This window comes from Ictalurus punctatus, chromosome 25, assembly GCF_001660625.3.
Source record: "Ictalurus punctatus breed USDA103 chromosome 25, Coco_2.0, whole genome shotgun sequence".
In the NCBI taxonomy this organism is placed as follows: domain Eukaryota; kingdom Metazoa; phylum Chordata; class Actinopteri; order Siluriformes; family Ictaluridae; genus Ictalurus; species Ictalurus punctatus.
In genome coordinates, this window is record NC_030440.2 from 9,025,144 (window position 1) to 9,051,328 (window position 26,185).

Consider the following 26,185-nt stretch of genomic DNA (forward strand, 5'->3'; position numbering starts at 1 on the left):
AAGAAATAATATAAGCCAGCCATGGCCAAGATCAGTTTGCTGAAGTCCCGCATTGCTGTTCTGCACAATGAAACTATCATGTGTTCCACATGGCTCCTTGTCGACAGCATTCAATAAGCTTCATAACTGAATGCCACTTATTAACTTAACATACAATGGCATGAAAATCCCTCATTACTGTTTTCAGCCATATTTGGAAATGTGTACAATGGTGCTTTTCTACAATTTTCTACATATCTGCATAAATATGACAAACCATCATCAGATCAGAAACTAGTACTGCCCCCTTTAGCAGAAATAACTTCTTGTAGGCGTTTTGCATAATTGTCCATCAGTCGCTTCCATGTAATATTCTTCTAATTCTAAGATGTTTGAGGGTTTTCTTGCATGTTCCACTGTGCTTCACAGTTGGTATGAGGTGCTGCTCCTGAAAAGCTTTCTTCGGTCAGTGCCAAACATCTCCTGTTACTGTGGTCAAACAACTCTATCTTTGATTTGTCTGTCCAGAGCACATTATTCCAAAAGGCCTGGTCTTTGTCTATATGTTCATTGGCAAACTGTAGGCTTGCTTTAATGTTCTATCTAGACAGCAAAGACTTTTTCCCTTTCTGATTGTAGAAGCATGCACTTCGAAACCAACAGCTGTAAGACTTACTAGCAGATGAAATGAAATTGTGGGGTTCTTGGAGACTTCTTTTTTGCATCAGATGGTCTGTTCTTGGGCTGAATTTGCTAGGCCAGCCAGTATTAGACATAATTTCATTTGAAATCTGAACAATGACTAGATTTTCTTACAGTGGAATGATGTATTTCAAATAATTTGAAGATCTTTTGAAATCCCTTCCCACACTCATAGACATCAACCTTTTTTCTGAAGGCCTTACAGAACTCTTTAGATCTTGGCACGATGACACCACACACCTCAATAGCAAAGGGAACACCAGACTCTAGATATGAGAGGGGTATAAATAAGACAGTTTCCACCTGCACTTTATAAGCAGGTTCTAATACCTGGCACCCAATCTTCAACACATGAGTCTAATTTTCTGAATTTGAATGTGTGATAAATGTAGGGGTGTACTTACTTTTTCCATGTGACTGATCTGTTTTTTGTTCATTTAAATTGTGATAATTACTACAAAATGTCAATTTTGTGCATCATCGGTGTCAGAGTGCATCACCTTTATTAATAGGCACTGTTTCAAAGAGGATCAAATGTTTGATTGCCCAAATATGTTTTTATTTTAAAAATCATGGGGTGTACGTATTTTTTTCACATGGCTAAGTGAGCACCCTGTTTTATTTAAAGAACAGGGATCTATCAAAGTCTGAGCTTTACAACATGTTTGTGGAAGTATATCAGGGCATGAATAAAGGAGATTTCTGAGGACCTCAGAAAGAGAGTTGTTGATGCTATTCAGTCTCATATCACAGCAAACCAGTGACTACATTTCCCATACTGCACGGCGGCCTACAAACATGGCCGCCACAGACTGCAATTACCAGAACACAGACACTCATTCTAATCTCACACCTGCATCCAATCTCACACACCCGCACAACCACAGTATATAAGAGACTGTTCTAACACTATGACTTTACGAAGTATTATGCGAGTTTTCCATATACCAAGCGTTTGTTTTCGGTTCATGTGTTAGTGTTCTGATCTCGTTCTCGATTCTGGTTTTACCTCATTTATACCCATTTGCCAATCGCCTGACCCATTGCCTGTTTTTTGACCACGCTACTGTCTGATGTTTTGGATGTGTCTGCCTGCCTCTCTTTAAGTATAAGCTCTTATCTGCATGTGCATCCATGCTAGTGTCCTTTATGTTTATTACGTGACAATCAGGCTGGAAAAGGTTATAAAACCATCTCTAAAATATTTGGTATCCACCAATCCACAGTCAGATAGATTGTGTACAAAAGGAGAAAATTCAAGATCATTGTTACCCTCCCCAGGAGTGATCAGCCAACAAAGATCAGTCCAAGAGCAAGATGTGAAATAGTTTGTGAAGCTATAAAGGAACCCAGGGTAACATCTAAGCAACTAAAGGCCTCTCTCACATCAGCTAATGTTAATGCTCATGAGTCCACCATCAGGAGAACTCTGAACAACAATGGTGTGCATGGCAGGGTTGCAAGAAGAAAGCCACTGCTCTCCAAAAAGAACATTGCTGCAAACTGCAGACACTCAGCAATCACCTGGACAAGCCAGAAAGCTATTGAAAAAAAATATTTTGATGAGACCAAAATAGAACTTTTGGTTTAAATGTGAAGCGTTATGTTTGGAGAAAGGAAAACGCAGCATTCCAGCATAAGAACTTTATCAAATCTGTGAAACATGCTAGTGGTAATATCATGGTTTGGGCCTGTTTTGCTGTATCTGGGCCAGGACGACTTGCCATCATTGATGGAAGAATGAATCCTGAATTATATCAGCAAATTCAAGGAAACCCACCAACATCCCAGAGTTGAAGCTGTTCTGTACTGAGGAATGGGCTAAAAATCCTCCAAGCCGATGTGCAGGACTGATCAACACTTACCGCAAACATTTAGATGCAGTTGTTGCTGCACAAGTGGCTCATACCAGATACTGAAAGCAAAAGGTTCATATACTCTTGCCCCTCAGATGTGTAATATTGGATGATTTTCCAAGAATAATATTTTTGTCTCATTTCTTTGTGTTCTCTTTATCTACTTTTAGGACTTGTACGAAAATCTGATGTTTTAGGTCATATTTATGAAGAAATGTAGAAAATTCTACAAAATTTTTCAAGCACCACTGTATTGCAGCGTGAGTGATAGTGATGATGTTTTACACACAAGTGATTATTCGTTATATCGTTGAAATGTGCCAGTAGAAAGGACTTGACTGTGCACAGGGACTCCTCTGCTTGCATTTTGCTGAATGCTCCAAAAGTGGGGCGAGTTACTGGGAGAGATCAACTAAAGGTTCACTATACAAAAAAACATGAGCCACTCATCACTCTCAGATAAGAGGTTCCTGAAATCCTTTTAAACACGTTCCCTGCACAAAGCTGCATGTGCCATATACCTTCAAGCAATATAGGGGCAGCCACTGACTGTCGTTCCAAGCCCAAAGTCTTTTATATGATTTTTCTTCACATTTCACCCATCACCTGGCTGCACCTTGTTGTTAGCACCATAGTCAGCAATTATTACACCGATATAATGGACTCCAACCGGGATTGGAGCTAATCAATTTACCCACAATTACACTTTTCTACCAGGAGGGATTTCTGCATGTGGAAGGTCACAAGAAGTTTTAAGTATACACACATCCTCACACAATAACAACATGATAAATCAAATACTACGCATAGGAAAGTGCATGTGCACGAGTTAAGCACACAATTATGAGTACGTACGTTTGATGAGACTCCACACGCATGGCTGTGTGAAATGTAAATCTACTTTGAACGCACAGTAAACTGTTATAAAAGAGCAAAACATCAGACGAGAGATATTTTCAGAGAAACAAGTTGCTCTTAATTACAAAAACAAATATTTCTTTGACGTGATGGCTTATTATGAAGCAATGTCTGACATTGCTCAGCTCTCATCAAAACCTTGACATTGTGTAGGATTGATGTTGCACCAGCTGGCCTGTCAGAAATATAATGAAACTAGCTGTTACTTGGAATTTATTTTTGTTACGTCCATCTTGACTTCATAATTAATAATCTACCAAAATGAATCTGATTTTCTTTCATTCCTTTATGACCTGGCCCCTTTTAAAAAATAAAAATTTGGACACCCCTGCCCTAAAATTTGCATTTGAGCCAATTACTTCTGTTTTTTTTTTGTTTTGTTTTTTTTCCACTGAACAAGTTATGTGAATTTCTGATTAGCATAACAGTACTAAATGCAGATAAGTAGAATAGTAAATTTGATTCATTTTGTTTTGTCTTATTTGTTATATTTTCACTGTTATCATGCTTGAGTGTCACAGACGCGACGTGTATTATTAGCAATTGCTGAAATGAACTGGACAGAATCGTAAACTTTTTTTTTTCCCACTTCAAAATCGTGCTCTCATATAAACAAAGTAATGATACCTTCCAGCGTGGTTTGCAGTCCTTGGGCCTCCAGTGTCCCCCAAACTGAATGCCCAGCTGTCTATGCTGCAGTTCAACCTCCTCTATAGGAAGCTCTGTCATATTTACTTCTGTAGGACCCTCTGCAGAGGCACAACACATCAGCAACACATCAGTTTCATCTCTATCACAACGGCTAATAACAAACAACCATCAACAGTTTCCGAGCAGTTGCATTAAAATAAAAATAAAAAGGATGAATTATGAGCCTTACTGAATACTGTCATTCTACAAAGTATAACTGAAGAACCTAAAGGAATTAGGTTGTGGGAATTAAATCATCACAAACACAAGAATTTCAGATTGAATATATAATTCCTATAAGGAGAATTTTCCCATGGAATGTAATGCATTGCCACTACAAACATGCTCAAGAACTGCATAGCTTTACTTACTCTTTAATGCAAATGAATGAGGAACTGAAAAGCCTCTACAAACAAGCAGCCAAATCTTTCTCACACATTAGGCTTGATGATTGTTTTTAAAAAAATAAAAAAGAAAAGAAAAAAAAAAGAAAAGAAAAAAGAAAACCTCACTCATAGAAGGTAAGCGCTCAGGGCAGGGCAGGTTCTGGGCATAGGTGAAATTCTCAGGGAGGTATGTAGTTGGCTGAGCAAAATATTCACTGGAGTTGTTCCCATCTGGATAATCTGCGAACACAGTCATACACACAAGGAGATAACTTATCAGCAAGAATTTACAACCCACCTTGTAAAATCAGTGAATAAATTAATAAACTTAATGCCAGAATTGAATTAAGAACAGAATTGAGCTTAATACCAGAATGGTTCATGTACGAGTGTGGATGATCTGGGTGTGTGCATTTTCTCTCACCTGTGCCATTCAGAGTGCTGTTCTTATTGGTGTATGATCTGATTATTTGGCCAATTGTCCGCACGTTATCTCGTAACATTATACCCTGAGCCTGCACCATGAACAAATACGTGTTGGCTGAGGGGTTGAGGGGAGGGGAGGGAAAGAAAGACAAAAGTAACATGATCAAATTTTCCTTAAGACTGATGAGGTTAGACAAAGTACTGTAGTTAAACAACTTTATGCTGGCAAGAAAGTACACCGGTGTAGAACTAACTTCCTCCACACAGAGTGTGAAAATGGGTCCCTTAGGAAGGGGTTGTTTCTGGAAACCAGCAATAACCTGATCAAGCTATCAAAAATCCAAAGGGCACTCTCCAGAGGTCACAGTAATACATGTTTCTCTCATTAGTTTACAGAGCGCAAGGGTACACTTTATCAGTCTGACACAAAAGGCATAGAGGAAGACCATTTCTGATTCTTAGCTTAGTGACCAAGTGATTGTGTAATGGGAAAACAAAGCTAGCTTTAACGTCACTGGGTTCTGTGTTCTGGACTGTGCTTAGCTGAATGTGCTGATCTATGCAGAGCACTAGCACATATGAACCACTAATAATCAGCCTATGAGCAAGTTATTACCTAAATAACAAGTAGAAATTATAACTCTTGCAACTCTTCTTTTTAATTCTACAGCAGACTTCCAAGTTGGTAACATACTCTCATAACATGTTAGAATGAACTCTAGTAAGAACAAGACACTAGTATTTGGGATACACCCTATCTGTGACCTGCTTAGAGCAGTCTCCAAAAAAACAAAAACAAAAAACACCTTTAAAAACCTGTTTTTTCAGACTTACATTCAGAGGTGAGATAGCACTCAAGATTAACCTTAACTGATGCAATCTAGACTAGAGAGTGCCATGGCTGAACAAGATAGTTAGACATCAAAGTTTTTTGGTCCCTTGAGTTGCAGATAAGTACACTAGTACACTACACTTTTTTTTTTGTTTTGTTTTGTTTTTTTCTTCGATTAATCGGATGGGGGCGGGGCAATCTTTCAGTGCCATTTTTTTGCGTTTATTTAAAATTTAATCCACAAACTGAGTGTTACAAATATAAACTAATGAGTACACACGCCCCGTGCTGCGCGCAGACCAACTAATTGATAGAGATTCGTTGCCACCGATTTTATCGATTAGTTGTTGCAGCTCTACTTTGATGTAGATTTTTCTTCTGTTCACCCACCTTGCATTTTGTTCACTGATAAATATAAACTATTATCATGTCTATTTATTGAAAGCATTCTTACTTCACAGCATTTTTTCACACCTACCTAAAATATTTGCACAGTACTGCATATTTCATCTTAGCCCACAGGAAACATTGAGGTAATATTTTGACTCAAGACAAAGTTACTTGATTAAAAACATTCTTCTACGGTAAGGCAGCGTGCTCTAATTTTTATTTTACTTTGCATGCCTTGAAACCTAAAAGCTGTGGACTGCAAGCTAAAGCCACACACACACACACACACACACACACACACACACACACACCATAAAGCACTGCTATACTTAGACATCATCATCTGTTATGCACTGACAGCTGTAAGGACAGTGACGGCAATCAGACAGGCAGGTTGGGTGTGATATTTTATGCGTAGGCAAATATGACTTGCTGTTTCCTGCCACCGTATTTTGGTGGCTAACACCAACAACAGCAGTTTCATGTAGCTGGTAAAAAATAAATAAATAAATAAAAATGTTATATCATTAATATTTCTTTCTGCTAGAAAGCAACACTGTCTTTTTAATGAATTGGCTAATTTAACCAATTTTCCACAGAGTCATGTCATCTGCTCCTAAAAGTAGACTTACAGAAGTATTACATAATGCCTATTCTGAAACACACCATTTCACCATGTTACAGTAGTGACTTAGTGATTTTCTCCATTTGCTGTAGCCACCCTTATATCCATCGATACTTAAGGTTTATACTAAAATGAAAGAAATTACAGGACACTCATTTTACTTGTTTAAAATACTCACTGAAACAGACGCAGCACACGTGGAGTCTACGCTATTCATATTTTATATTCATATTATTCACAGTGTCTTTAACACTGATTCTAAAAATTAAGACACTGTGCAAAGCGAACCAACAAATGTACCTGGCACTAAGCACTTCAACAGTATTCCCATGCAGCTCACAAACCCATTCTGAACACATGCGTTTGTGCCTGGTGCTGCAATATGCACATGTACATATAAACTCACTTTATTAGGAACACATGTTCCCTTGCTCATTCATGCAATTATCCAATCAGCTAATCATGTGGAAGCAGTCTAACACATGCAATCCTACGGATACAAACAGCAGCCATAGCTCTGCTACTAGAATTCTTTAAAATGTTCCTAGCTTACATTCAGAGCGTGGTAAAGCTGCCTTCTTTTTTTTATGCTCCCTGGTTATGGAATGAGCTGCAGAGTATTATAATGCTGGAAACACTCCAGTCTTTAAAAAAAAATATATATATCTTTTACAGACCAACCTGAAGGAAACATGTACTTGTTTTAATTAATCTTTGAGCTACGGTCATATGTGTGTTGGATATCATTTTATTTATGCATCATTGTTTTATGCATTTGTTAAAATGTTTTGTTTTATGTGAAAATATTTGTGCCGCCATTTTGGTCAGGACTCCCTGGATTCAGTACAGGTCAAGATTTTCAGTTAATGCTCACATCAAACATGCAAGCGGGGAAAATAAATTTGATCTCAGTGACTTTGCTTGTGGCATGGTTAATGGTGCCAGCCATGCTGGTATGAGTATTTCAGAAATTGCTGAGCTCCAAGCATTTTCACAGACAACAGTCTCTTGAGTAACACAGAATGAAACGAAAAAAACCAGAAAACACGTAGCAAGAAGCAGTTCTGACAGCAGAAGTCAATGATTGTGGTCAGAGGAGAACGGCCAGACTGGTTCAAGCTGACAGAAAGGCTACAGTAACTCAAAGAAGCCCTCTTTACAACCATGGTGAGCAGAAAAGCATCTCAGAATGTACAACACAGCAAATCTTGAGGCAGATGGGCTACAACAGCTTACATGGGGTTCCACTCCTGTCTGCCAAGAACAGGAATCTAAGGCTACAGTGGACACAGGCTCAATGAAAGTGGACAGTGAAAGGAAAAGCAGGTGTACAGGTGTTCCTATTAAAGTGACCAATGAGTGTACGCAGCTTTAAAAAAATCATGAGTAGGGTATTACTGGTGTATTTTATGTTGCAGAAAAAAACAAAAAATATTTTGAGTTTGTGTTAAACACAAACCTTATTTCAGGCATTTAAGCAAAAATAAACAGACTTCGGGGCACGGTGGCTTAGTGGTTAGCACGTTAGCCTCACACCTCCAGGGTCGGGGGTTCGATTCCCACCGTGGCCCTGTGTGTGCGGAGTTTGCATGTTCTCCCCGTGCCACGGGGGTTTCCTCCCCCAGTCCAAAGACATGCATGGTAGGCTGATTGACATGTCCACAGTGTCCGTAGTGTATGGATGGACTGGCACCCTGTCCAGGGTGTACCCCCCCCTCGTGCCCGATGCTCCCTGGGATAGGCTCCAGGTTCCCTGTGACCCTGAAAGCGGTATTCGAGATGGATGGATGGACTTCAGGACAATGGAACCAGAAGTGCTAAAATGCTAACCCATTTCTGGGTTTCCAGGACTCATTCCTGTAGCACTGTATAGAAAAATGGGGGGTAAAGAAACAAACCTAAATCTCACACCAGTTCCCAGCTTCAAAACCTACTCTTAGAAGGTCTGATGTTTCTTCACTCGTGTTGGGAAGACGAGCACATGTGTGTCAAACAAGATCAGTACAAAAGATGCATTTTTTAAAGTGGCAATACATCCTCAGTCATGTCATTTGTACTGCTCCACTCGGATTTGATTTACTGCCATCTTACATCATTTGTCTTTTTCACTAAACACTCGGTGATATATTGCTGTTTGCACTTCTGGCTACATCCGAACTGCATTTCATTAGCTTTGTACTTGTACTCTGCACAATGACAATAAAGTTGAATCTAAGCTACAATAAGTCCTGCGTGCTGATGAGCCGATTTTATTTATTTATTTATTTTTAAAGCAACATTACTTTCATTTAAGGTCAGAAATTCCTCTTTTTTGTATGATCTTGGGTCAACACTATGACGTGCATGTATAACATTTTGCGTTATAATTATTCCAAATTAGGTGTACCATTATCAATAGTGATGCACCGAAAGGAAAACTTTGGGCCAAAACCGAAAACTCAGGATGCACTTGGCTGAAAACTGAAACAGAAAATGAAATTTTAAAAATAAAATTAATTTTTTTTGTATAATTGTATTAATATTAGACTTTTGAATTCATTGCATGAATTTAATGAATCTGAATTGAAAAACTAATAATAAAACGATCACATTTTTATTGAAATGAACACACCAAAACAAAAACAATATTAAATATATTATTCTTCATTCAGTTCTGTAACAATCAAATTTTACAGATTCTTTATCCAATTATCCAAATAATATAACATTAACTATTATGATCTGCAAAACAGCAGTCACGTAATGAACTTAGCAGCTCTAGGCGAGCATCTTGCAAATACAAAAAGGAAATGCCAACATTCTCAGAAATCTGGGTGCAGCCGTTGATAGCTTCCCTTTTCTGCCCCCGGCTAGGTATTTCATACATTTTCTACCCCTCAAGCACACCTGGTGCAACTATTGAAGCCCTTGATTAATTGAATCAGGTGTGCTTGAGACAACACCTGTTTTGCATATTTGTGCTGTTGTGAGGGATTCTGCTCAGGGGGTTGAATAATTTTGACTGCAACTGTAGTTCAAGTTCAACCCCAAAACAGTGACACCGATACCAAGTCACACGATATAGTAATGCCAGAGCATAACACTGCTACTGTAAACACTGACAACAAACATTAGTTGTTGCCTAGCATAGATGAACTGAATCAATGGTAATGAACTTATATACTTATATGGTCAACAGTATATGGACACCTGACCATATACTTCCTGACATATACCACATACCGCACACCCATATGTGGGTCTTCCTTAAACTGTTGCCACAAAGTCACATGCACACAATTGTATAGGATGTCTCTGTATATTGCAGCATTACAATTTCCCTTCACTGGACCTAGAGGTCGACAAAACCGATCAGTCAGCACCAAAAACCGATTGCTGGAAATAAGGCTGATGTGCAAAAATCCAGAACCGATGGTTTTTCCCGGTTGCGTCCGTTGTGGGAGGGGCTGAGAAGGGTACGCTGTCATTAAACACTCCGAGACCGGCCTCTAGAGGCAAAATAAAAACTATCACTGACTAAGTTTGTTGTGTTATTGAGTGTTTTTTTATTTTAATTTTAGATGTCTCTATATTTATTTGTTAATTGGAGTGTTACTTTTTGGTTCAGTTTGGATGTATATTTTATTTACTTTAATATTTATTAATAGTTAATATATATTAATATTTAATATTAACTTAGTTATCGGTAAAATCCATTATCGGTTGACCTCTAACTGGAACCAAGAGGCCCAATCCTGTTCCACGAAGTGAGCTCACTGAAGACATGGTTTGGCAAGTTTGGACTGGAAGAACGTGAGTCTCTTGCACAGAGCCCTGACCTCAACCCCACTGAACACATTTGGGATGAACTGGAACACCAACTGGATCCCAGACCTCCTCACCCTACACCCATACCCAACCTCACTAATGCTCGTGTCTGAATGACCACAAATCCCCACAGCCACGCTCCCAAATCTAGTAGAAAGTCTTCCCAAAAGAGTGGAGGTTCTTGTAAAAGCAAAAAGTGCTAAAACTGGATTAGGATGTTCAACAAACACATGGATGCTGTGATCAGACGTCTAGAAACATTTGAGCTTTTTCTGTGGTCCTTTTTAGATGAATTATTCTATTACTTTCTGTGCATACAACATCCTATGTCAATACAAATCATTTTGAAATGTTGAGGTAGCTAATATTGATGTATTCTGAAAACTCTTTCTCAGCCACTTTAGTTATTGTTATCGGTTGTCTTTGTTTTCGTGTTCGCATTAACATCGTCATCATTTTCTGGGAGCATTTTGGTTGGGTCACTTTGTTCGTGTTTATTAGTGAGTTGTAGAAACCGGTACATGTTTTGTCATACACATTACATTCTGTTCTGCCAGCTCAGCTATCTTTACTAGGGCTGGGTAAAAAAAAAAATTATAGAGATGCTCTGATTATAATCGATCTTCAATTTAATGAAACGATATCTATTTGGGAAATCCCCAAATCGATTCTTAATGCGTGTGCTTTACTTGAGAGGATGTGTATATTATCTGTAATTCGCCTCTCGTCCTGAACATGTCGCCATCTTTAGTGTTTTGAATTTTGAAAACGGTTTTATTTCTTAAACATGTTTCAAGTTGTTAATGAATTTCACTTTTGCACATTGACAATTTTTTTTATTTATTTTTTTTTTTTACAGTAATGTGCAGTTTGTGGTTACCTTGTTTGCACTGTATGCACATATTTATGATTTCTTGTTACAATGTTTGTTACTCAAAGTAAACGTAATTAAAGATAATTGTGTGAGCCCTATTGTTAACGTAAATATGCATTTCAGTTATATAGCTAAGTAGGAGGGTTTCAGTTACCAGCATTTATATTAAAATATGAATTACATGTCTGCAAAACTAACATTTTAAATGAAATATTCAGAAATAATTGATATTGAATTGAATCAAAATCTAATCGAAACCATATAAATAAGAATCGAACCGCCAAACCCAGCCCTAATCTTTACCATGTAAGTGCAAGTCCCCATCATTCAGTACTGTGCATTATTTCAGGTACAAGTTGCTCTGGTCATTACATTATCTGGATTTTTCTCTAACAGACAAAACACACAATTCTGTCACGGAGTGTTAATTTTAACCCGATTAGTGTCAAAATTTCAACACTTTTAAAAGTGTTAACAACCTGGGCAGTGATTCCAAGTGTCATTTTGACTTTCTGAGAGGAGGCCAATCAAACCGAATCATTAAAAACATGAGTTTGTGACTCAGGTGCAGTCGTCAGTAGAGGCTGAGTGACCTCAGAGACTTGAAGTACTACACAATGGCTTAGTTCATCAAGGACCAATAATGTGGCTGTTTGCCATGTGTTCCAGGAAACACTGGAACAACTGGAAGAGAAAGAGCTGTCATTAACATAAGCATAAGTGCTGAAAGGCCTTTGGATCATTTGCATGTGCTGAACTGCTTCTTTGTATTGAATGACAGTAATATGGTGAGCGGTTTGATCAGTTGATAGACACCAATGTGTGTCCATGTCCTTGGGACTCATGAACTCCAACTATTATCATCCAAAAGCAGTTATAAAACTGTGCATTCAAGTCCTCCGGGGAAGTTTGTATTAACAGTTGGGAAGTCATAATCACGGTATCAGGTGCATTCAAGTCATGTTGGTCAGAGCAAGATAGAGGCGTGCTTTCTCTTAATTAATATAAAAAATACAAAGCACACCTGATGCACATTCTTTGTTCTTCATTTTCTACAAGTGGGCTTAAAACCCTTCTGTATTTTTCTTTAAAAATGTTTTTAATCAATTTATGAAGACACTTTAAACCTTATCGTTCCATATTATAATTGTACAATTGTACAATGCTATCGTATTTTGTGCAGGCAATTAGCTTGCTTTATCGTAAATTAAAAAGGCTGAGAAAGACGTGTGACTGCTAAATACCTGTAAGTCATGTGGCTTACGTTTTACTTTTATTATCTCTCTTTCTTTCTCGCACATCCTCTGCTTCCTCCGAGACAAGTAAACATTCGATTTCAACAAATTTAACGTCAACGAATCAGCCTTCGTCGATTCCGGCATGTTTTTCTTACTGACATGCCTCCAACTGTGAAACTCTGAGCTCAAAAAGTAATCCTAAGTTTCCCCCAGTCCTAATTACGGCTTTGTGGTGGTGTTTATGCGCGTTCATCTCGCAAATACATTCTTTTCAACGTGACTTGAATGCACCGTGAGCCCTGTCTGGATGGATTAAACGTGAAATGTGGTGCTGGGGTTACAGGTGCTCCTTTGTGATTTTATTTCCATCCAGATCGGCCATGTCTGTGTTTTTCTCCATTCTCCTCTGAAAAAAAAAAAAAATTACAGGCCAAAACTATCCTACTATTTTTCACCAAAATCAAGTCTGTGATGTTCTGTACAGATGTGCGATTATTGTTTTATCTAATTTTTGCATTTGTTGCTGGAACCTTGGTTCACCCCAAACTGAAATTAGATCCAGCATCTCTTCTCTACTCCGCTGCCCTTTTCGACCTCTTTGATGCCGTGCTGCAAATGGAGTGTGATCATATGACAACGTGACGCAAAACATCCGGGTTCATAGAAAAAACACAACCTGCTAGAAAACTCGCTCTTCCTGCAGTCATTTTTTCTGCTGCTGTCCACATGAGAGGTTTTTTTTAATCACTGAGGAGATGTGGGTGTGTGTGGGGGTGAAAATTACAGACATCCCTCTGAAAACCCAATCTAACCCAATCTGAATAGGGCTGTAGTGCTTGGAATGAGTTGCATCTACATTTTCGTGTGTTTTCAAAACTTTCAGAGAAGGCACACGAGAACCTAAGCTTTTAATTCGACTGGGCCCACTGGTTTCCTCCCACCTTTTAAAGAAAAGCATGTGGTTATGCTAAATCGCCCCTAGGTGCAAATGTTGCCCTGCCACGGCCTACTATCTCATCCAGGGGGTATCTCCGGAATCCACCACAACACTGACCAGGACGAAGCGGTTACTGAAGATGAATGAAATCAAACCTGTGAGAAGTCTTTTGAAGACGTGTACTTAATATCTCTGCTACAATACACTTCAACTCAACTCGTGGTTGAAAAATAAACACATTAATAAATATTCTGAGACTGAAAACACTGAACTGAACTGTCTGCTTTTATGGTTCCCATCTAAGTTTACTCTTCATCTCTCTCCTCACAATACTGTCTGTCTGTGTGTGTGTATCTGGACCAAGGGAAGTGTAACAGACTTTTGAACAAGGCAGGAACACTGAACTGATACTACACTTGTTTCAAATCAGTGTGTTTCAGTTCCAGCGTCGACCGGTTGCTAAGCATCCACCTAACTAGCTAAACAGCTTAGCATAACTAGCCAAATAGCTAATTATCGTTAGTAACGGGTTAACACTGGGTTAGGAGCTAGCATGTTAGTAGCTTCCATTGCTGATTAATCAGGCAAAACATTCACGGAGCAGATTATTTATTGAACGTGGTTGTTTCAGCTATATATAATAAAAACAGGAAATAATATATATAATCAGTACAAAACATGTTAAATTATGTGCATGGTCTATAATAATAATAATAATAATAATAATAATATGGACGATATAGAACACAATACCTGGCTAGTTACCGTAATTGAATAAAATTCGATTAGCTTGCTAGCTAGCTAGCCATCCTGTAACTAACGCTAGCCTGCTAATTGGTATATAGCTTAGCCGAAATGACACCCTATAATAAGTAGTTAGTTTCAGAAGAATACGGCAGATTAGAAAACACTCACCTATTCCAGGGGCCACATAAATGAAGTAGAGGCAGGTCGTGGACATGGAGAAGAAGAAAAAGAAGGCCAAGAAGGAGCGGTTGGAAAGCCGCAACAGCCGCCTCGAATTAAGCATGTTTTCCCCCTTTTGCTCTGAGAAGCGGCTACTAGCTATCCGTCAGGTCCATATAAATATCCTCCTTTCCTTCACTGAAGCGAAAATGGTTATTTTATTTTATTTATAATTGTTGTTGTTGTTGTTGTTGTTGTTGTTACCCCCGAAAATAATCAAGGCTGTAGTAAAGTCCGCATCGCTGTGGCCTGTTTCTGGGGCCGGTGGTAGAAAAGGGATGCAGCGATAAGGCTAAGCTAACGCGCTGAAGGAACAGCACTACTGAAACCGAAGAAATTCCCAGATTGACCAAAACGAAATTAACAGCAAACCAGATGTTAAATCAGTTCACAGACAATCCGCAAACACTGTCCGTGCGTGCTTCATGGTGTGGCCGTAGAGCAGAAAACCAGCGAATAACGTGAAATTAAATCCGCACCTGCCAATGCACCATGTTTTCACATGAAGTGGGAAAGGAGGAGGAAATGAGATGACGGCGAGGACTTCTCCTTCTCCTCCTCCTTCTCCTCCTTCTCTTCTTCTTCTCAAACACGCTCCGTCCGAGCACGGGCCAACACAGCACCGACAACACTGGCTACGAATATGTTCCCGACACTAAAACTGACTAAATAACAGGTTTGTAAAGGGTTAAAATAAAGACTGAAACAAGAAGGCGTTGTTTCTGCTGGCGCAGCAGTCTATCCGGAAGGTGTGACCGCCAGTCCACAGCACAGAGGGCGAAACCTCTCACTTTACTACAGCACTACATGCAGTAAAGGTGCAATAGTCAATATTTTCATTTCTTACTAGTACAAATGATGTGGAAAATCATGTAGAAATTATCTTTCTTTTTAAATAATAGTTTGAGCTATTGTCTCAGAACAAGTGTATGACATAGTTATAATAAAAATAAACACAGCTGGGAAACCGGAATGTGTGTTTGGATTGGCCCCCAACTCCTCTTCACATCCTCATGAATCATTAGAAGGACAAGTTGCATGTTTATAGAGTTGTGACGTGATATTCAAGCAACTGAATAGCAGTGTGTGCTTGAAAGTGATGTCATGACAGTCCACTGGTTCTGGGGGCAGAACATTGTCCTGCTGGAAAAACAAAACCAACATACAAACAAACAATAGAAACCCTCATAGAATTTGTAATGTTGATACTGGGAATTGTATTGGTTTTAATGGTAACTGTAATGGTGCCTGTGGGTCTCTACTGGTAATTTGTTGCCTTCTATTGGTGGTATGTCCAGTGGATACTATTAAGGACCAATAATGGTAATGGTTTTAATGGTTAGATGATGGTTTGTAATGGTATTTGTAGTGGAAAACAAAATTCTTGTGATAGCTTCTATTGTTTTGGTGGGTTTTTTCAGCAGGTTGTGTACATGATTGGAAATGGGCATGGGCTCAATGTGTAAAAATTTTTTTAAATTCTTATTCAACTCCACCTATTTAACCATTAGACTTAAAAATAAATGAATAAATAAGTGTGTATTAAAACCCAGCTGAAAAATCCAGCTTTGTCTCACCAGCTACCAAAATCAATGCCTTAAGCATCATCATTACTCATCTAAATTGAGCAAACATGTGAGATTTTCTAACTGCCCTAATGTGGTGCTTTTTAATAAAAAAAAATAAATAAATAAATAAATAATAATAATAATAATACATCTACAACATTTCATACGTAGCAGTACTTCAGAAAATGTTTCCATACACCACCATATACCAGCCTTCAAAGACGGGATGGTCTACCAGCTCAGTGTGTGGTTTGGCAGCTGCTACACTATATGGTTAACAGTATATGTATGTTTGTTCACCACACCCCCAAACTGTTGCCACACATATGTAAGTACACAAATGTATAGAATGTCGTTGTGTGTTGTAGAATTAAAATTCCCTTCCCTAACACTAAGAGGCCCAAACCTGTTCCAGCATGACAATGCACAAAGTGAGATCCATGAAAACATGGTTTGCCAAGATTGGTGCATAAGAATATGAGTGGCCTGCACAGAGCCCTGACTTCCCAGCTGAACACTTTCAGGATGAACTAGAACTCCAAATGCATGCCATACCTTCTCGCACGATATCAGAGATGTAACTTTTTCATATAAACTGCTTATGGAAAAACATCACTGCACATTTTTATAGAATTATACATTTACAATGGAAAATGAGTTATCCCTTTGATTATCAGCATTAATCTCTATTTCATCCCCTGAGGTAAATGTTTTCCAGAATTCAGCAACAGTGACAACTGATGGATTTTTCACCAATATGATATTACAGTATAGCTCTTCAATCATGGTGGTCAAAGCAAGAACAGGTTTCCAAACTTCTTTGCATCCAGGAAGTTAAACACTTTCTCATGGACCTTCTTAAGATAATCAACTCTTAGATTTTACGAGAGTAACCCAACTTTTCAAATATTAAGCGCTATACCATAATATTCAGTTATTGGAGCCATTGGAGCTTCATGTTCCTGAAGTTTATTGCACTAGAACACACTCCAGTGACCAACAGTTTTCAAAATATTCTAAACATTTTGGATATTCCATATTACAGTTATGCTATTACATGACCCCCCCCCCCCACCACATTATTCTGACGCTTTAGTTGCCACAATGATAGCAAATGATTAGAGATCAGTTAGAATGAAATTCAGTCTCACAGCTCTTGTGTCAGCTTGGTTGGAGCAGAAACATGGCCAAGTCAACAGACCTGTTACCTGATATTTCTTCCAGTCACTCTTCTTTCACACGACAGCTGTGACTAACATTAATAATTTGTTACAATATTAAACACACAGACACGAATAGCTACCTCTCTTTTTTTGTAAGCATTTCAGTTTTCACAGACATCTTTAGAGTTTAGACAAGGAATGGTGCAAAAAAATATCTAGTGAGCAGCAGTTCTGAGGGCAGAAACAGCTTGTTGATGAGAGAATTCAGAGTGTTTTGAGCTGACAGGAAGACCCAACCCTTTACAATCAGCATGAGAAGAAAAGGTTCCAGTCCTGTCAGCCAAGTACAAAAATCTAAAGCTTTAGCAAGCAGACTGACTGAAACTGGAATTTCTGAAAATTTGAAAAACATCAGTTGGCCTTATTTCAATGTGAATTAGAAACAAACATCAACCCCAGTCCTGAAGGGCCACAACACTGCAGAGTTTAACACAACTTCATTTAAAACACAGTTGACTTTAGGCATCAGTTTATTTCCAAAGCCCTTCATGGGTTGTGTAGGCTACCAGAGCTAAATCTGAAACAATGCTATAATCCTGTAAACAAACTCCGATCAGCCAGAAGTTTAAAACCTGCCTAATACTGTGTAGGTCCCCCTTGTTAAAGTGGCTTAGATCCTCAAGCTTGCCCATTGTTCTTGCTTCCAACAAATCAACTTCGAGGACTGACTGTTCACTTGCTGCCTAATATATCCCACCCATTGACAGGTTCCATTTTAACAAGATAATCAAAATGATTCACTTCCCCTGTCTTGCAGTGAGACACCAAAAATACACTTTGTGGTTATTTGGTTACATTTTATTCTATTTACAGTCATTTGTTATAAATATAATACATATTTTTTTGTCTGAAAAGCAATCACATAGATACATTAAATAACAGTTTAATCAGGGGTGATGGGTGGAAAGAGGGGGAAATGATTGGTTTGTAAAGAAAAGCAAATGACTTTTGAAATCAGCCCAATCCAGGTGATCCCCACACACACCCAGAGTATTCCACAGCGTGTCACAGTACTGCAGTGGGCTATACATGCCACAGCGTCCTCACTGGGTCACACAGATGCCATTCACACCTCACTGGCTTTGACAGCTTGTACAGCCTGCTGAATAAGAAATTATGCCATGGTCCGTTAGGCAGAGAAAAGAAGTCCTGCAGCAGGTTATTATATCTGTAATTATGCAGCTTCAAGACCCCACATGGAGCAAAGTCTTTGTTACTGCAGAAATGGAGAATTGTGCCTGAAACACTAGCAACATGAGGAGACTGCACACTCATTTAGCAACACCCATGCATGCACGCATGCGCACACACACACGCGCACACACACACACCCCCACAAACATACAGGTTTAGTCTTTAGAGTTGATTTGGGTAAATAAAATGGACTTAAAAAAAAAAAAAAAAAACCTGATATGAGAAATATTCTTGGGAAAGAAGAAAAGAACCTTTTCAAGTTTCAAATCCATTTTCTGCATTTAAGACAAAAACAACTATAGGTATGTTGGTCTTTATCATCTCCCCAGAGGTTACAAGAATGTCAGATGCAGTACTGCACTTAAACATATTAACCTCATTATATTGTTGTCCAACCCCCCCTCCTCCCATAATTTCATTTTTCAATTGTTTTTAAACAAGTAGTAGAAAACTGCTGCAGTCTGAAAGAGAACTGTTGCTGTAGGGTGGGGAGCTGAGGCTGGAAAAGCAGCAGGCCTGCACTGATGACTGGCTCACACACTGTTAATGATGATGAGAGCTGGCATTGCGCTCTGCTGGCTGGTCTCACACATGGTGCCTGACTGAGCGAGCTTGGCAAAGACCCGCGGCGTGCCCAGGTTATAAACCCCAGCCTGGAAGAAGCAGGCTTTCAGAAAGAGCTGGTGGACTTCCTGCGGCCTCAGCTGCAGCTTGTACTGGGTCTGCCCCAGCCATGTAAACGCACCGTGCACCTCTAGTGACTCAGGGCTGACGAGAAGAGAGACAGCAGTTAGCTAGAATTCGACACAAACATACACAACCCAAAAAAGATAACTTCACTGTACGTTGGTAGTTTGTCTAATATAATCAATCACTGACAAGAGCTAAATGAATGACGACACTATTCAGTCTCGATTACCTCGTTGTTTTCTGACGCAGGTCAATGATGACATCCACCTGAGCCAAGGAACAGTTGGACAGAGTCAAGGTAACCGGTACCATGCATAAGCTGAAGAGAGACAGATGTAGTAGTAGCAGCGTTATAAAGTGGCAGAAATTAGAAGTAATAATCCAAAAGGAAACAAAACAGTTCATTCACACAGTAGATCTCTTTATATTCAGTCTGCAGATTTGCCAATATCATGCATTCTTTTCCAATATCTGCTCTTTCAGAATTTATGTATACAAAGATGAATTTGACAGTTTGTTTGAAGTAGGCCATTCAAGCCATTTGTTTAACTACAGGGGGTCCCCAAATTCTCCATACATATGATACAATAATTAAATACAAAAAATTTTATACTTCTGAAGCCGTCGCAAGGTTGTGATGGACTTTAAGAGGAAACATTACACAAACACACACACACACACACACACACAAAACAGATTCAAAAACACAGGAAGTGCTGCGGAACAACCGAGACGTGGACGTCCATGAACATCCACTGACGAAGGCACAACAGACATGGTGCTGGTGTACATAGTAGTCCCAAACAGTATTGAGACTTTTGGGACACCCTGCAGATGGGCTATACTGTACGTAACCATAGAAAATAATGAACATTGTAGCGTATAGGAACTGGGAAAAGGCCCCTATTAGTTGTTCACCGATCATCACATATCAAACAAGTTAGGGGTTAGTTAAGTGTTCACGGAAGTTGTGGGTTTTTAGCCATATTTTAAAATAGTGACTGATTCTGCGGTCCGGATTGAGGTTGGAAGTTCATTCCACCACTGAGGGAGAGTCAGTTTGAAGGTACTAGAAAGGTGCCTCGCTGAGTAGGCGAGATGAAGAGGAGTGTGACATGGGTTCTTTTGGGCAATTATTGGTTTTCTGGGTCGATAAACAGACAGTAAAAGGAAAAGAAAGAACCAGATCGGTAAAAAAAAAAATAGTGCATGTGACATCACTCAGGCTTATTCATTTCCATAACTGGTCACTTGCCCAGAGCACTGACCTTTAACCCATTTTCAGTCTCCAGATGTAGAGATGTCTACTTTATTTTCCAGTTAGAGGCCATGAACATACAACAACGTTCACTGCACCTCCCGGAAAACTGACAGTCACGTCAATGAACATGCAAATTCCAGATACATGGATATTATTTTGATTAATTAAGTTAATTCGTTTGTCAAAAATGATGAAAAACCTCCAAGATTGGATGGTTCCTAAAAACGTGTGTGTATGTACATATGTGTACCTTTTCTGTGGGAAAGGGTGGTCATAGGACTCAGGGTAGTGCAGACAAGTCTTGATGAGATGGGAAAGCTGTTCCAGTGAGGGTCTGCTAACAGGAGGTGGAGGATCAGGCTTGAACTTTAGCAGCACCATCTCCTGCGCTTCCTGACACACACAGACAATATTATTCAGTGTTCAAAAGGAGATGCAAGGGGATCCAGTTTAGTGGTTGTGTGGGAGATAAACAAGTGAGCAACACCTAATGTTTAATGGTAAAGTAAGAATGGTTGAAAGATTAAAAGATGTCAGTTAGTAAGGCAACAAAACAAAAAGACCTAAAATTCATTCGTGCAAATAAAAAAAGGAATGGGAAATGTTTTGATGCTGGAAATTGTGCTGTAGGGTAAGCAAGCACTCATCCATGGTGCAAACTGAGTACTATAGTAATACTACTTCTTGCGCTTTGTAAATGCATCAGAGATGAGTGTGCATAAGCAACAGCATCCTTCCTATCCACGATTTTGCTTTGTTCAAGAATTATTCAATTCTTTTAAATGGTCGTAAGTTTGAGTCTCAAAATCAGTAACAAAACTGGGAACAGAACGAAGCCTACCATTTTTTCACTGGAGCAAACGATTCGGATTTGCTTTCAGTACAGAAGCAACGGTGTAGGGTGGAACTTAAATGCTCATACCTCACGCAAGCATTACTGAAAGTGTCGTTGACTGGTTTGCAGAATTGAACTCTCTTTGAAATGATTTGTAACATAATAGGCAAAGTGAAAGTGAATAATAATACTACACGTGCTATGACGTTAATATATTGCGATACCAATATTTACATATGCATGTTTATCTCCCACTGCTACATCAGTATCTGAACTGCGATTAGAAATTGCTTTTAAATCAGTCAAGAATGAGGGAATGTGAGCAAAAGTGTGGAGTCTTTTGAGAGAGACCTCTTTCTGGGCGAGGGAGCATGCCTCCTTTCCAATAGTTTGCAAAGCAACATGTAGTTGTCCCTCTAGAATGAGCTGCTTGTTGTCCTCCACAACATAGGCCTGCAAGAACAGAAGTACAAGGCATTAGAAACAGTAAATTGCATATTTAACCCATAATGCAAGGCTCATAAAGCCACAAATCAGCCAAGAAGCTGAACTGATTAATAGAACAAACACACAATGCAGTGACAGTTGGAAACCACTGACTGGTTCAGAGTGTATATGGTAATGAATTCTGCCAAATGATTTCAGTAAACGTTCATAAAGTACCTTCCAAAGGATGATGATGTCGAGTTCCACTTCGCTGCATTTCCGAATGACACTTGTAATGCAGTCATCCGTCCTGCCAGCAGGCGTGAGGCTCTGCCTCCTCATGTGCATGGCTCCACCTGGAGACACGCCTCCTTTCCTGGGCTCAGAGGGCGGACCTCTCCGGAAAAAGAAGTCCGCACATGGAGTCATAGAACTGACAATCTACGGAGGAGCACAAAATTAAATGTACGGAGAGAAAAGGAGCATGAAAAACGAGCTGATCGAGTAAAGAATTCAATTCAAAACCGCAGGTCAAATTTTGGCGAAAAGCAATTATATAAACCAAATTGATTCATGTGTTGTGTATTTGATCTAGTGAACCAGGGTTATGATTTACCTGTTCATTGCCAAGGTTTAGGTCAGCAAAAGTGTACTTCTCTATTGTGTCTGAGGTAGCTGAAAAATTAAGAGAATCAAATACTGAATGAAAAAATCCTCATACTACTACAAAGCAGTTTGAACACACACACACACACACACACACACACACACACACACACACACACAAACAAACACAAACACACACACAAGGGCGACAAATGAAATGGTTTTGTTTGGCTGTCGGTGGCATTTTGAGACTAATAATAATAATAATAATAATAATAATAAAAAAAAAAGCATTGTCTTGTCACCTTTTCCTTTGATAAGTCTTCAGAAGAACGCTCTTTTTAGGCTGTTTAATTGGAGCAAACAAGTTTGCGCTACTGACCTGACTCTAACTAGCAAAGAGGGATGGGAGAGTAATTTGCAGCCCACAGCACCGAATACATTCCTTCACACAGCGCTGGTCTCACTGCTACAGTGCAAAGATTTTATTTACATTTAAGCTTTGAAGGATAACAAAAGTAACTGCAGGAGGAATTCCTACAGGAGTGGCATTTTAAAAAAATAATAATAATAATAATAATAAAAAAATAAAAATAAAAAAATTACTTAGGCACACCTTCACATCATGCAAAGTGTTAACGGTCCATTAAAGAAAAAAATTATTAAAAATATTAATAAATAAAAACTTTTCCCAGTGTAGTCTTGTGCAGAGGATGGTAGAATTAGCTTCATCTCGACGGAAATATTTTCAGACGGGAAAGTCTACTTAGATATTTTAGTCTGCTTTCTTTCCCATCTGCTCATCTGTTCAAAGTTTTCTGCATGCTGAGATGCTTGTCTTCTTACCACGCTTGTAAAGAGTACTTATTTTAGTTACTATAGACTTCCTGTCAGCTCAGACCAGTCTGGTCATTCTCCTCTCAGACCCTCCGCTCAGAGGATGTCTTTTGTTTTTCGTGTAAACTCTACAGGCTGTTGTGTGTGAAAATCCCAGGAGATCAGCGGTTTCTGAAATACTCAAACCCAGCCCATCTGGCACCAACAACCATGCCACAGTTAAAGTCACAGAGATCACACTTATTCCCCATTCTAATATTTGATGTGAACATGAACTGAATCTCTTGACCTGTATCTGCATGATTTTATGCATTCTGCTGCTGCAACATGATTGGCTTAATTAGATGATCATATACATCATATACACGTACAGGTATTCCTATTAAAGTGGATGGTCAGTGTATATGTATACAAGTATTCTGTAGTTGGCAATTTTTGTGTCTATGCTATGTTTTCACAGCCAGAAGGTTAGCCCTAGCACTGCTGATTAACAGAGGCTTGTGGCTGATCTGTAAACAGCTGAAACTGGGATGAGTACTGACTAGCAGAAAATGAAATGAGTAGACTTGTACATGATAACACTGCTGAACAGTAATGATCTGATAGCTAAAGTTGAAGAATTGAAATGTTGTGTATGTGGGTGTCTCTCACCTTCCTGTGTTCTGCATCTAGTTGCCCTGAAGCACAGCTTCCCCCTCTCTCTGCTGCCCAGCTTAGAGTCTGGAAAGGGAGGGACAGTCAAATAAAAGGGATTAAAATTTAGATCAGTAAGAAAATGTGTAACTTGAGAATGTTCCCACAGCGCTCGCATGCCTTTTTCGCAGCTTTGTTGCTTGACTTAGGATGAAAAAAGGGACCCAAATACTGAATGAAATGTCTCGTTAAAGAATGCTTTCTTACAATCCTGATTAAACAAAATCATAAATACTCATTTGCACGGATTTCGCAACCTTAAGCTCTCAAGAGGTTTGCTCAATAAAAGCTCATATTGAGGTTCGTACAAAGCGTGTACACTGATCATCCATACCATTAAAACCACCAACAGTGCCATGAATAATATTGATTATCTTGTTACAAAGGCATCTGTCAATGGGTAGAATATATTAGGCAGGAAGTGAACAGTCATTTCGCAAACTTGATGTGATTGTAGCAGGAAAAATGGGCAAGCGTAAAGATCTGAGTGACTTTGACAAGAGCCAAATTGTGACGGCTAGACGACTGGGTCAGAGCATCTCCAAAACGACAGGTCTTGTGGGGTGTTCCAGGTATGGAGTGTTTAGGACCTACAAAAAGTGGTCCAAGGAAGGACAACTAATGGACTGGCAACAGGGTCATGGTCACCCAAGGCTTACTGAAGAATGTGGGAAGCAAAGGCTGAAGTGTCTTGTCTGATCCCACAGAAGCGCTACTGTAGCACAAATTGCTGAAAAAATTAAAGCTGGCTATGATAGAAAGGTGTCAGTACACACAGTGCATCACAGCTTACTGTGTATGGGGCTGCATAGACACGGACCGGTCAGAGTGTCCATGCTGACCCGTCCACCCCCCAAAGCACCTACAATGGGCACACGTGAGAATCAGAACTGGACCACGGAGCAATGGAAGAAGGTGGTCTGATGAACCACATTTTCTTTTACATCATGTGCGTGGCTGGGTGTATGTGCGTCGTTTACTTGGGGAAGAGATGGCACCAGGATGCACTATGGGAAGACGGCAAGCCGGCAGAGGCAGCGTGATGCTCTGGGTAATGTTCTGCAGCGAAATCTTGAGTCCTGGCATTCACGTGGAGAACTTGGCAGCAGTGTTCCCTAATGGCAGTGGCCTCTTTCAGCAGGATAATGCACCCTGCCACACTGTAAAAATTGTTCAGGGATGGTTTGAGGAACCTGAAAGACTTCAAGGTGTTGCCTCGGTCTCCAAATTCCCCAGATCTCAATCTGATCAAGAATCTGTGGTGTGTGCTGGATAAACAAGTCAGATCCATAGAGGTCCCACCTCGCAACTTACAGGACTTAAAGGATCTGCTGCGAATGCCTTGGTGCCAGATTCCACAGCACACCTTCAGAGGTCTTGTGGAGTCCATACCTCGACGGGTCAGAGCTGTTTTAGCAGCAAAAGGGGGACCTCCACGATATTAGGCAAACTGTTTTAATGTTATGGCTGATCGGTGTATTTGAATGCAGTTTTTAATTCCTACTCTCCACATTTCATTTTCTCTATTGATTTTCTACACCAAATATTGATTAATAAATAGACTGAGTAAGTAATGAGTATTAATACAAAATCATGAAAATAAAGATTTTTTTCAGCAACAAAATCCCTCTTCTGTAATGATGTGAAAGTTGAAGTGTTTTGTTCAGCTGATCAAAGCACGTTGTATTGCTCTGCTGTTCGATTTTGCCTTTGGATCAAGAGACTCTCGAAGAGATGGGTACAACGAGTGCTCTTTAACACACTCACCTAAACCTTCATGAAATCACATGCCTTCATGCAATACTAATTCAATGACACTAATTCCATTTAGAAATAGTCCAGCGCTTCAAATTCCTTGGACTGCAGATCTCAGAAAAGCTTAAATGGGCTAGCAACAAAAGTATGACCATTAAAACGGCTTTTGTTTTCATAGACAGACAAAACGAATACATTCATCAATTTTCACCGCAGTACAGTGGAGAATGTCTTTATAAGTGGCTTCACTGTGACATGATGAAAGAACAGTTCAGGAGGATATTGCAGAGCACTGAAGAACGCAGAGAAGATCATTGGTGCTTTTTTTTGTGGGACACTGACAACATACGTTTCCTGTTGTTACAGAAAGTCCAAAGGAATAATCAAGGACCCAAACCACCTGAGCAATAACAGTTCTATCCCCTAATGTCCAATAGGAGATATGACAGCAGTAATGTACACACTAGCAGA

General features: G+C 39.4%; 2 protein-coding genes across 5 annotated transcripts in view; both read right to left on the reverse strand.

Annotated features, from left to right (window-relative positions):
* Positions 1–15,366, reverse strand: part of b4galt6 (UDP-Gal:betaGlcNAc beta 1,4- galactosyltransferase, polypeptide 6) — a 26,334-nt gene extending 10,968 nt beyond the window's left edge. The window contains exons 1-4 of the mRNA XM_017456230.3: positions 14,576–15,366; positions 4,956–5,072; positions 4,658–4,771; positions 4,083–4,204 (exon numbers count right to left, since the gene is read on the reverse strand). Of these exons, the coding sequence (XP_017311719.1) occupies positions 4,083–4,204; positions 4,658–4,771; positions 4,956–5,072; positions 14,576–14,690 (468 nt within the window). The 5' untranslated portion in view covers positions 14,691–15,366. The remainder of the gene's footprint in view (positions 1–4,082; positions 4,205–4,657; positions 4,772–4,955; positions 5,073–14,575) is intronic.
* A 2,827-nt stretch (positions 15,367–18,193) lies between these two features.
* The window catches only part of trappc8 (trafficking protein particle complex subunit 8), a 32,355-nt gene continuing 24,363 nt past the window's right edge, over positions 18,194–26,185 (reverse strand). For all 4 annotated transcript variants that reach the window (XM_017456249.3, XM_017456248.3, XM_017456247.3 and 1 more), the window contains 7 exons: positions 23,918–23,986; positions 22,440–22,498; positions 22,061–22,264; positions 21,749–21,850; positions 20,813–20,955; positions 19,531–19,620; positions 18,194–19,379 (listed from right to left, as the gene is read on the reverse strand). In XM_017456249.3, coding sequence (XP_017311738.1) covers positions 19,145–19,379; positions 19,531–19,620; positions 20,813–20,955; positions 21,749–21,850; positions 22,061–22,264; positions 22,440–22,498; positions 23,918–23,986 — 902 coding nt within the window. In that variant the 3' untranslated portion in view covers positions 18,194–19,144. The remainder of the gene's footprint in view (positions 19,380–19,530; positions 19,621–20,812; positions 20,956–21,748; positions 21,851–22,060; positions 22,265–22,439; positions 22,499–23,917; positions 23,987–26,185) is intronic.